At 44.9% G+C, this 12,865-nt stretch overlaps 1 protein-coding gene across 3 annotated transcripts in view; it reads right to left on the reverse strand.

The window, feature by feature from the left end:
- Positions 1-12,865, reverse strand: part of vimar (visceral mesodermal armadillo-repeats) — a 61,026-nt gene that overhangs the window by 47,969 nt on the left and 192 nt on the right. For 2 of the 3 annotated variants that reach the window (XM_068361945.1, XM_068361944.1), the window contains exons 1-2: positions 12,795-12,865; positions 6,076-6,171 (exon numbers count right to left, since the gene is read on the reverse strand). The exon at positions 12,795-12,865 is cut by the window's right edge and continues 192 nt beyond it. In XM_068361945.1, the coding sequence (XP_068218046.1) occupies positions 6,076-6,171; positions 12,795-12,798 (100 nt within the window). In that variant the 5' untranslated portion in view covers positions 12,799-12,865. Of the gene's footprint in view, positions 1-6,075; positions 6,172-12,393; positions 12,507-12,794 lie in introns of those variants that run through there. The other variant, XM_068361946.1, reaches the window with a different exon arrangement.

Here is a 12,865-nt window from a genome sequence, read left to right on the forward strand (position 1 = left end):
TTGAATAGGCAATGTCATACAAGAGATCATGCAGTTCGCTGACTCGCTTGGTCGAGGCTAAAGCTAGCACAAATACCGTCTTCCAGGTTAGGTGGCGTAATGGTTCATAGGGAGGTCTCTTAAGAGAACTGAGAACTCGAACCACATTCCATGGGGGAGGTCTCACTTCCGACTGAGGGAAGGTAAGTTCATAACTACGTATGAGTGGAGAAAGTTCTAGCGATGAGGAAATGTCCATTCCTTTCAGCCTGAAGGCGAGACTTAAGGCTGAGCGATGGCCTTTCACTGCTGAGATTGAAAGACGCATTTCTTCACGCAAATACACGAGGAACTCCGCTATTGTTGGGGAATAGTGGCATCGAGTGGAGAGATACCCTTCCACGACACCAACCACAGAAGACTTTCTACTTTGCCTGGTAGACTGCTGCTGAAGACTTTCGCAGGTGTCCAGACATCCTGATCGCAACTTGTTGCGAAAATCTTCTCTCAGAGAGGAGATGCTGGATAGTCTCTAGGCGTGTAGCCGTAGTGAACCTACGGCTTTGTGGAAGATGTTGGTATGTGGTTGTTTGAGTAGATTGTGTCGTGGAGGAAGTTCTCTTGGTGGCACCGTTAGGAGTTGCGGAAGGTCCGGGAACCATTCTGCGTGATGCCATAGCGGAGCTATGAGGGTCACTGAAAGATTGACCAATGTTCTGGGCTTGTTGAGTACCCTCCTCATCAGATAGAACGGGGAAAAGGCGTAAACGTCGATGTTGTCCCACCGTTGTTGGAAAGCATCTTGCCAGAGAGCCTTGGGGTCTGGAACTGGGGAACAGTACAGCGGGAGCCTGAAGTTCAGGGCCGTTGCGAAGAGGTCTACAGTCGGAGAACCCCACAGAGTCAGGACTTTGTTGGCTACTAGATGATCCAAAGACCACTCGGTACTCACTATCCGAGATGCTCTGCTCAGGTTGTCAGTGAGCACATTCCTTTTGCCCAGAATGAAGCGTGCCGATAGTGGTATCGAGTGGATTTCGGCCCATCTCAGTATCTCTACTGCTAGATGGGATAGTTGCTGCGAAAAAGTACCTCCTTCTTTGTTGATGTAGGCCACTACAGTACTGTGGTGTTATCTCTCATCACCACCACAAAGTGACTTGCCAGGTACTGTTGGAACTGTTGAAGGGCCAGAAAGACGACCTTCATCTCTAGGAGATTTATGTGGAGGTACTTTTCTGACTCTGACCAGAGGCCTGAGGTCGTGTGGTGCAGCACGTGGGACCCCCACCCTTTTTTTGAAGCGTCCGAAAACAGCATCAAATCCGGGGGAAGGACGAGAAGATCCACTCCTTTTCGTAGGTTCTCGTCTGCCACCCACCACTGGAGATCCGTCAGTTCTGCAGGTCCCATGGGGATCTGGATGTCTGGGGGAGTCGTACGCTTGATTTCACCGGGACTTGAGTCGCCACATGAGGGATCTCATCCTGAGGCGACCATTGGGAACTAGACGGGCCAGCGATGAAAGGTGACCGAGGAGATGTAACCACAATTGGGGTGGAAGTTCTTCTCGTCTGAGAAAAGGTCTTGCGACCTTCCTCAGCCTTGCTATCCTGTCGTCTGATGGGAAGGCTTTGTGGAGAGTGGTGTCTATAATCATGCCTAGGTATACCAGCCTTTGAGTGGGAAGCAGTGAAGACTTCTCGAGATTTACTATGATCCCCAGATCTTGGCAAAGTCAGAAGTTTGTCTCTGTGTTGAAGAAGGGTTGACACCGAGTCTGCTAGGATTAGCCAGTCGTCCAGATAACCGAGTAGACGGAGGCCAATCCTGTGTGCCCAAGATGATACTAGGGTGAACACTCTGGTGAAGACTTGTGGTGCTGTGGAAAGACTGAAGCACAGCACCTTGAACTGGTACTTTCTTTTGTCTAGACTGAATCTTAAGTACTTCCTTGAAGACGGATGGAATGGGATCTGGAAGTACGCGTCCTTTAGGTCCAGTGTGCACATGAAGTCTTGCGGTCTTACTGTTAGTCTGTGTCCGCCGTCTCCATGCTGAACGGAGTTTGTTTGACAAACTTGTTCAGAGCTGATAGGTTGTGACTGGTCTCCAGCCTCCAGACGCCTTCTTTACAAGAAAGAGTCGACTGAAGAAGCCTGGAGATCCGTCGAGGACCTCTTGGAGAGTGACCTTCTTCAACAGGATCTGGACTTCTGCCCAAAGGGCGTGCCGATCTCATGGCAAGTGAGTTCAATGACACAGGATTCGTCGTCAGGGGAGGTAGAGATGTTATGAACGGGATGCGATATCCTAGACTGATTACAGAGATTGTCCAGGAATCGGGCCCCGAGTTGCTTCCACCTGTTTGAGCAACTTTGTAGGCATCCCCCCACCGGTGGACATGCAGGGGGACTGCCTATCCTAGTGTTTGTGGCCTCGGCTGCTCCCTCTAGGATTCTTGCCTCCCCTGGAGGACTTTTTGCCATTCCTTTCTTTGACAGGAAAGGGCTTAGACACCAAGGTCTTCGCTGCTGTTGTCATCTTAGTAGTCTTGACTCGAGGGGACTGCTGTGGTGCTGGAGGCTTATAGGGCTTGGATGTTAAAGCCCTATGAAGGAGGGAGTCTTGATGAGACTTCCTCCACCTCTCAGCGGCAAGTTCCACATCCTTAGGCTCGAACGGATCCCTCTAGGGAGGAATGTCTTAGCCTATTGATCTCGGTGCTAGTGACCTTTTGATGGAATCTCTCAGCTACTGTATCCAGACGTTTCAGGATGGTATTTGCCCACAAGTTCGAGATTTGGTGGGCCAGAAACTCGATCGTGCGAGTACCTGAGAGAAGGAAGGTTTCCATAGCTTTCCTGGTACGTTCTTTGGAGAAATCCTCAGAACTTATCAGGATATCTAAGGTCCCCAACCAGATATTGACGTGGCTTGCATAGCACACTTCGCAACTTTCTTCTGGTTGAGGATCTCGGCTGCCGAGAACGAGACCTGCCGGTTGGAGAGTCTCTCAAGAGGGACTCCCCTGGGTAGCTCTTCCAGTGAGTGGTGAAGAGGAAGAGCTAAACAAGGCTCCTCAAGGATCTCGAAGTACCTCCTCTGCTGTACGCGAGGAGGTGGGAGGAGCTTGTTGGTGGCACCAGAACGGTTGGAGGAAAACCCGTTGAGTCAGAATTTGCCAAAACGCATGTTCTGACTCTTACTGGTCTCCTCCTGCTGTAGGACTTGCAGCGAAGTCTCCTTCTGTCCCCAAAAGCTCTTCTTGGGGAGAGTCGCGGACATTCCCTGAGTGGCTAGCTGGCTCCATCCTAGTCCTAGTAGAGGACTTCGGCAATGTTTTGGAGTCCTTAGATTCCTTCCTGGGAAGGATGTAGGACTCCAACATTGACGAGGGTGGCATGTTCCTTTCAATCCCCGACTGAGTAGACCCCTCGGTGTGAGGAGAGGTTTCCCCCATTGGTGCGATGGGTGAAATTTTCTCTTCGCGTGATTCCCTTAGGGACGGGAAATCTTCGTCCGAAAGGGAAGGAGAGGCAGTCTGAGGTAAGGAAGGAATCTGCTTCGAAGGCTGCGTGGAGTCAGTTTCACCCTTGGGGAAGTGACTGCGTCTGGAATTCCTCTTTTCTTCTTCAAAGGGGTAGAAGAAGCCATGGTTCTGCGTCCCAATTCAGAGAAGACAGGCTTGAAAGCCTGCGTTACGGCTCTGATCAGTGCACCGAACCAGGGCTGTTGGCTGACAGATGCGCTGTCAAGACATACCCCTTGAAGCGACAGGGATTGAAGGATCCCTGGGAAGAGTCCCCATCATTGGTGGGTTCGCCTGTGGTGGCTTTGGGATCCTGGACCCCTCTAGATGTTTCCCTTCTCCCACAATGCGCAGTGGTATGCGTTTGCAGGGAGGGGAATGAGGCGATGGTGACCTTGCCATGCGTAGTTCAGTAGTCTCGGGCACGGGAGGATATTGACGCTCGCGCGAGGGAGAATATCGGGGCTTGCGCGCAGGAGACTGTTGGCGCGCGCGGGCGCGCAGGATTAATACGCTGAGTGCGCAGGCACGCGGGAGAAAGTTCGCGCGCACCTATACCAGCCGTAGGGCGCGCGCGCAGGAGAAAGATCCCTAGCGCGCGGGAGCGCAGTTGAATCATGTGGGGCGCGTGGGAGCGCGAGAGAAGGCTGGCGCGCAGGTGAGCGCTGGCGCAATGATACTGGTTGGCGCGTGGGAGAAGCCAGCTTTGTTGCCTTCCCAGAAGTACTACGTTCAGTAGATCGTTGGCGCGCAGGAGAGTTGGATGTTGGGCGCGTATGCGCGCAGCCAGGAGACTGATGGCGTGCATGAGGTTGATGGCGCACAGGTGAGTGTTGGCGCGCAGCTGGGCGTGTAGGAGAATGTTGGCGCGTAGGCGCAGGAGAACGTGAGCGCGTATGCGCATGAGGGCACGCATAGCGCGTGATGGAGCTATGCTCCTGTTGGAGCGTATGCGCGTGTTGGCGCATACGCCCTTGATGCCCTGTGTTAGGGTTTAGTGATGAGGCCTAACGAGCTACTAAGGAGCGTTTGTCAGGTCTCGTTGGCGCGTATGTGGTTGGCGCGCCTTAGTGTGCTTAGGTGAAGCTTTGTTAAGCCCATGTAGAAATGGTGATGGCAGTTCGGCAGGTCTGTCGGATGGAGGTCCAGGACCAGTGCAGGAGCAGTGATAGATGATTGGTCTCGAGGCTCCTCTGTGGTGAACTGCATCGAAGATGTTGAACCAAAGAGGCCCCTCCTCACCGCAGGTGAAGGAAAGCCTCTAAGTTGAAGAGGAAGGCGAGCCTTCCGACGAACGCGCCCTCTGGGGGCCGTTGAATCAGCAGGCTGACCTGCAGTCCTACGAAGAGGAGTCTCTGTAAGTGAACTCTCCCGAGGTGAAGAAACACTAGCAGGAGAGACTGACGATGGACTTAGTTTCTCCCTCGAAGGTTGAACAGAAACAGGAGAAATTAAGCCGTCAGCTACTGTAGAGTTTGGAGAGGCAGAGGTGATGGGTGATACTGCATTGGATACCTCTGACACCACAACGTCGACAAGAGACAGAGGATCAACCTCTGACGGTGACGACGATTGCTTGACACCTAATCGGATGTAGTTAAGAAAAACCTCCTTGGAGGGCGAACCCGTAAGCCCCAAGGAGGACCAAAGCTGAAATAAGATGGTTAGTGACATATCCTCCCCCGGGGGAGAGGTAGAGCTGCTTCGCTAGGGGAAGCAACGTCATCACTCAACCCCCGAGGTTGGTAAACAGTACATCGGTCTACGCTACCACTCGACGGTCTCCCGAAAGAGACCGACCAAGTGGAAGCTTCGGAGGAGGTTTGGGCAACAGAAGAAAAGGCCTTGGGTTTTTCTCCTTTCAAAGAAACCTTTGAAGGAGAAATATCCCGTTTGGATTTCTTCTTCCGTCGTTACGAAAACCTCTCCCACTGGGAGGTAGACCACTCCCTACACCTGTTTTTGCTATCACACCGTTGGCCCCTACAAGAAGGACAAAGGACGTGAGGATCAGTTTCGACCGCCGACATAAATGTTCCACAGGGGCGGTCGGGAAACCCAGGGCAGGTGCGCATGATCGCAGAGGCCAACTTCACTTATACAGAACTAGAAAAAAGAAAAGACAAAAGCAATTAAATGGCTGCCAAATGACGGCAAGGATGAGAGCGGACACGTCTGACCACCATCCAAGCCGAGAGCAAAGTGAGCTCAAGCACAGGTGTGTGAGGGGGCGGTGGTACGCAAGCTACCCTCCCCTACCCCCGCTAACTTGCGGTGTGGGTAGTAAACCATCGTTAAAAATTAATGGCTTGTCATTTCAGCTACGCCGAAAGTAATACCCCTATTAAATAGCGTGGTTTGTATTCCAGTTACGGAACAAACAGTATTTTAACTCCAGCACAGTACAGAGCTGTATAAATTAAATACAGTACTCAGACATTGCATTACCAATTTTGTGACTAAGGAATATCCTTGGGCGTGTTAAACTTACTGGCATAATAATCTTAACAGTTTTTGGCGATGGACAAATCAGTAAACGAGTAAAAGTGGCCAGTGTAACTCACCCTGCTGATGTATTTTGTTTAGTAGCTCATCTAACGGCTCAGGAGTTGGATTTTCAGAAGACACACGCAACTTCTCTAAGCTAGCTGTAATTTCCTCTGAAAATTTTAATTTCAACATTAGCTTCGTATTTATAAGATAAACCTTTGATACATTACAAAAAAAAAATGATCTTTACATACACAAATGAAGGAAAAAAGAATGTAGGTAACTTTTATTTGATTAAGAGCTTCCATTGAATAGAATACACACACATCTGAAATTATTAAAATCTAAGTGTTCTATAGTTAAAACTGAATATACACACAAATGTCTAACCTGCTACTACCACTACTTACTTGTAACCTTTACAGGGTAAATTAATCCCAAGGATAATGACATTTTATATCTTGTTTCTTGGTTAGTAACATTGAAACATGAAATTAAAGTCAGTCTTCCAGCTATTTTATAGTGGTATCCAGTTAACCATGGTAGTCCCAAATTTATTTCTTATATTTATCCATGAAGCTATATCTGAGAAATTTACCAGATCATATAAAAGGATTTAAATTACTGAAGAAACTTTCTGGAAAACTAACAGACATATAGTAACCAGGAAAGGGTTTTATAGTTTTTCTGTCAAAATGATAATTTTCTCATTACTTGTGCTGTTTATCCCTTACAGACTGTTGTAATACAAGATTGAGGAGCAACACCGAAGTAAATTGCAGAAAGCACGTGGCTATATCTGTGCTATCCAGAATGGATAACTCGCTCTGCTAGTGATAGAGTATGAAACCATTACCCACGCTAGCATCATGAACAGGAAGGAGATTGAAAAGCATGCGATCACCCTGGCTACCTACGCTGGGGATCCAATGTTTCTTATCACCAGAAAACGGACACTCAATAAGTGTTCATGAATTAGCCAATTCTGCATTTTATCATGACCTTCACTTTCTTTCTCTGTAATCTTCTTTAGGTGGCAGATATCAAAAATTGCATTGTTCTTTGGTATGGACTGAAGGTCCTTACTTTCTCTGAAGCACAAGCCCTCAGAGAAAGGCGAGAAGGGGTTAGGTGGTAACCTTCTATTCTTTAAGGCATCAGGAGACTAATCTGAATGGAATCGGCTCCATTCTGAAAGAGAAGTTCTCTACTGGGAACTTCGAATCTGAGGATAAAGAGAGCATGAGTTCGAAACAAATTCAACGGTCAAGAGGAAGTCTATCAGATAGACCTGTAAGTGTAGGTTGTTAGCATGGCCTTTAGGGCGCGCTTTTTATCTCTCACAGGTTTAAGATCTCTTCCTAAAGGAAGAGATTTCTGCATTGTGCTCCATCCTAGAAGAGGTGCAACGTGTATCATGTGGGGCACATGTAGGTGAGGCACGTCCACATCTAGGTAACACTTGAAATGATGAATCGCGTCTGAGTTGAGTATGCAATAGTGAGGCGCATCTGGGTTGAGCGTGCAATTTTGATGTACGTCTGGGTTATTTGTGGCACACAATGGTGAGGTGCAACCGAGTTACACGTGAGGTGTTGAGGCATGTCTGGGTGGCCCGTGAAGTGGTTAGACGCATCTGTGTGGTGCAGAAAGGGGTGAGGCGCATCTGGTTAACGAGCAAAGTGGTGAGACGCGTGATAACTCGACTGTTCCAAAACTCTCATAGGCTAAGTGTGCCCTGGAGAGGCGCTTGGGGAGTTAGCGTGTGCTACTACCACAGCCTCAGGAAAGGAAGGGGGGTGTCCAGTGGGGATAGGTCAATTAATCCACACTTGCACTCAGATGCGTACACACGTTTATGACAGCACCCATTTTGAGAGACGTGTCGCTAGCCAACACAGAAATTTTCTCACATATGTGGGAGTCATGCTAACAATAACCATGTGTCTTCTACTAGTCTCATGGGGGGATACCAAGCATGTCTTTTCTGCTAGTCTCATGAGGTGATACTAAGACTGGTGTGATGGTGGGTGGCTTTGATGGGAGGAGCCAGAGAAGGAGAGAGATTTCTCTGCCCTCGAAGGGGACAAGCCTCAGGTGTCTAGGGCAGGAGCAGAAATTCTCTCCTCTGTTCCCTTCGAACCCAACATCATCACGAACAACTCCTTGGAAGGGTCCCTAAAACTGGCAGGGCATCATTTTATAATAATGAGGCCTCCTCCTTAGGGGGAAGCATTCCTGTTCCTCTGGGGAAACGGGAAGGTCTTCTGGCCTCAAAACATGGTATAAAGTTAAAGGGCCACCACCTTTCCATTCAGCTACCAGAGGAAACCGACGAGGAACAATCAGAGGGAAGCATACCGGAGGTCAGAGGAAGAGGTCGAGATTTCCATGAGGATGACCCTGAAGATTTAGAGTCCGTTTTGGACTTCTTCCTCCTCCTGCCATACACAAGTAACCACTGCCAACACTTGTCACAAAGAAATTCATGTCTGCAGGAGTGTCTTTTGCAAGTGGGGCACAATAGTTGGGGATTTTCTCCTTTGCACTCATAAAGGTGACGCAATGTCGTCCCAACACCCCCAAGCAAGTCCACATATCTGCAGACATCCCCCACAGCAAAAAATCTCTAACACACTGGAAAGAGATAAAAAATTAGGACTTTATTAGCCAAAATATTCCAGCCAGTAGAAGAATGTCTGCTCTCACTAACGGCTGAATTCTAAGTGATTGCTCAGCGAGCAAGCAAGGCTACCGGCCACCTTTTTACCTCATCATAAAAGCTTAACTGCCGTGTCCTCCAGCTTCGTTGATACTCTGTCGTATGTAAAAGATAAGGGTTTGTATTTGTGTAGGAACAAAGATGAAATTACAGTCAATTGTGTCAATAACTGAATAGCAACATCAATATAAGTAACCCCCACCAACAAAAATGTTGAGGAATGTCTCAATAGAAAATATAACCTTTTGAATAATAAGGGGAGCCAGTTTTTCCTTTTGGAGATGAACAATCCCTCTTCCGATGCGACCTCTCTTCAAAAGCAACAATAAAAGTATGGCCTTGTATCTTTGTACTTGAACCAAACTGGTTGAAGCTGGTTTCTATTTCACTTTTGTTTGAAGTCTGTGTTTTAAATAGATATCTATATCATTAGTTCAATTTATGTTTATATGTTAATTTTAGCTTAATATCTTTTCTCATTAGTACTTCTTAAGTAGTTAGTTAACTAAAAGATTTTTGATTTCATAAAGGTTTGATAGTCTTGGGCTCAAGTTTACTTAGTTTTCCACAATTGTTACCGATTTGTTTTCCTTCATATAACTTTTCTGCCTGGATGCTAAAAAGCTGTGGATTTTTGCTTAGCTCTTCATTGCTGTGATATTGTTTTAATTTGGTAATAATGCTCGTCTAGTAAGCATATGACAGTATATACTAATGGTGTCATCAAGTGTTAAGAATGACCACCATAAACTTTGCATCAATAATGCTAGGCGTACAAAAATACCTTAATGAAGATATATTTTATCTTCTTAGTCTAACTACATTGGAATTTTATGGGGTAGGAAGGTCAAGCTGGCCATTGCTTCAACTGTAAGGCTAGTTCACACCATTCGAATTCTTATGAAACACAAATTTTGATTCAATCTATTCCAACAATAATTTCTTATACCACAGTAGACTGATAACTTAATAACCCTAACCATATATCTATCGTAACAGGAAGAACTCTGTTGGAAAATTGGAGTTTTTTGTGCCTTTGGCAATTAATCAGTTAGATGAATATAATGTATTTTGCTCTTATTCTAATTGGTTGAATATTTTATTTCAAATAAAGGAGGAATTATGAGGTCAAAGAAACCCCTACAGTATGGATGCAGTCCCTTTATCCTAGACTCAACGGTGTTAGATTAAAGTTTTGATGGTCTAAAATAGTACAGTGCACAATAAGCAAGTACACCACATTTTAGGTCTATTTAGTTATGGGAGTCGTCCAGTATCCCAGGTTGGGTTAGTTAGGACAGTGACATTTCAAAATGTGTAAATATATACAAGTACCATGAAGTTAGGATGCATCCTTGTATCTCACTAGTGCCCTAGGTCAGGTTAGATTAGGGAATCCAGTTCAGCATGGACAAAATCCCATGACAGTCGGGTAGGACACAGTGCCCAAGTTAAGTTTTTCTCTCCTCAGTTCAAAAACCTTTGCCTATTCATTATGATTGGAAAGAATGTCAAATTTGCAATAAAATAGAATCTGTTGTAAACATATTTCACATTCATACTGTTATTGATTTCAATTAATGTACGATAATTTAATTTCTCTCTCACCAACACTGAATTTTCTACAGCAGATGTTTGAGTGACACAAGATTTGAGTTTTTTCTTTAAGGAATATGAAAGGGAAATGATCTTTAACGTAGGCCACTTACTATTAGAAATATGAAGAGTTTGCATAATATTTCAATTTCATTGTGGTTGTTGTGAGAGGTAATAGTTACTTTCCTGGCATAGGATATTCTCAAGTACTTGTGGGAGATTTTCTGGGTTGTAAATCATTACCCAATATGTTTACCAGACAAAAACTTAATAAATTGCTATGCTTAAATACCCAGATGTTTTCATACTTCATTTAATTTTTTATGATACTGAAGCTACACAATGGTTGCCTTGTAGATAAGTGCTTGTGGAGAATACAAAATTAGATCTAAAGTATGCTGACTAAAGGTGTCCTGTTAAATTCTTAAAGTATTATACTGATAATTTCCCTAAATCTAGCCATACCTCCCAACGATGGTAAGGAATACATTATCCCAAGTATTAGAGAAGGGGAGACATAGGTCTCCTTCCATACTGGTTAAGGCATGATGTACACAGATAGGCTGAAGTAAATTTAATTTTCTATAGCTTCTGACACCATGTTAGGTTAGGTGGGGTGCTCAAAGCCCACCTTGTCAAGTCATGTCCTGACATACTACGTCAGGTGAAGTAATGTACGGCAAGGTTAGGATCTTTTGTAATATCAGCGGGCAGGTCCTCCTGCGTTGATAGATAATGGGAATTTCTTCCCATTTTCTAGGTATTCATAAGATACAAAAACTGTGTACGTTGTTCTACAAAACCTCTACACAAGAACACCACCTTACCTAAACTTCCCCACCTAACCTAACCTACTAGCCGTGTCTTTACCTAAAGGGGGGGTCGCCTTACACTGCCTTAGTCTTAGCTTACTCTGTTTGATTCATAACCTGTTTCACTCCTAGCAAGGTAACGCAATCGTATTTCGTCTATTTGTATCTGGTAAGTACTTATTCGGGGTATTTGTAACATTCTGAACAGATTTTATACTACGCAAGTTTCCGAGAGTTGAAAATAAGGGAGTTATGGGGCATGGCCGTCATCATGCTTACAGGTGTCCAATAACCTACATACTGTACATCCTTTAGTTAATACCCACATCTGTATTTTCTGTGACTTCTGGCACTGTAAAGGAGGGAAAAGTCCCTGGTCAAGTCAAGTCCCAGTGTTGGTCAGGTTGAAAATTGATCCTTGAAATTATACCGCTGCTGTTTTATGTTATGTGAATATTTGCAAGATTATTATTGATGATACACAGGAACTATTAATTCTTTTTAACTGGTTATGGTTTAATATGTCTCATTTGTGACCAGTATACTGTTAACATTCATTCCCCACTGGGATTCCATAATTACTATTCACAGAAGGCTGAGGCAAAACCAGTGATTTGGCAGAGACGGCATTATTATTATTATTAAATGCTAAGCTACAACCGTAGTTGGAAACGCAGGATGCTATAAGCCCAGGAGCCCCAACAGGGAAAATAGCCCAGTGAGGAGAGGAAATAAAGACAAATGAAATATTTTAAGTATAGTAACAACATTAAAATAAATATTTCCTATAAAAACTTGAACAAAACCAGAGGAAGAGAAACTAGATAGAAGTGTGCCCGAGTGTACCCTCAAGCAAGAGAACTCTAACCCAAGACAGTGGGAGACCATGGTACAGAGGCTATACATCAAGTATAATAACCAGTGGAAAAACACATGTTTCATATAATATGCCAGAAATTAAAGTATCATATTAATATAGGGCAAAGTAACATCTCTCACAATTAGCTTAGGCTACGCTATATGGCAAGAATTGTTTAAAATCTCTTGTTTACTTAGGCCAGTTTGACCAGTATTATGATAAATAACAGGGTGGAGGAGTGAAAATGTCACATGATATTTTTACCCACATGTCAATCTAAATGACAGCTACTAGGTTACAAGCTAAATTTAATATACCCTAAGGCTAATAAACAGATAGCCTTGACTAGAGGTATTCAAGGCTAAGTCAAGTTTACTGTTGGCCTTGCATAAACTGAACTCACCGGTTTTGGATATATTATCATTTGTCTACAATTGGAATTTAAGGGTTGGGCTTTTTACCATTTGAAGCTTTAGTTTCGATTAAGTTAAGAATGATCTAGACAGATTCGGACTTGATCTCGGCTATTTAATCACGCTACAAGGCAAAATTGCATAGACAGTTCCTAAAACAGGCCTATTATGTCTGAATCTGATTTGTCAATTGGCTCAACTTCCGTTGCGTGGAGTACAAGTGACTTAAAAGATACATTTAAAGCTCTTGAAGTTAACACCCTAAAGCCTCTACAGGCTTAACCCTGTCAATCTTCTTCAGTCCTCAAAATAGACAGTGAACCATAAAACAATAAAACTAGATTAAGGTCAGTTTAGGACAGAACCTACAGCAGATAGTAGGGCCACTCACCCATCGTAGTAGTAGTTGTTTAGGCGTGACTAATCTACAGTGGAATGCGTCTAAGGGGCGTCCGGTGGCAG

The sequence above is a fragment of the Palaemon carinicauda genome, chromosome 38, assembly GCF_036898095.1.
Source record: "Palaemon carinicauda isolate YSFRI2023 chromosome 38, ASM3689809v2, whole genome shotgun sequence".
NCBI classification, from domain to species: Eukaryota; Metazoa; Arthropoda; class Malacostraca; order Decapoda; family Palaemonidae; genus Palaemon; species Palaemon carinicauda.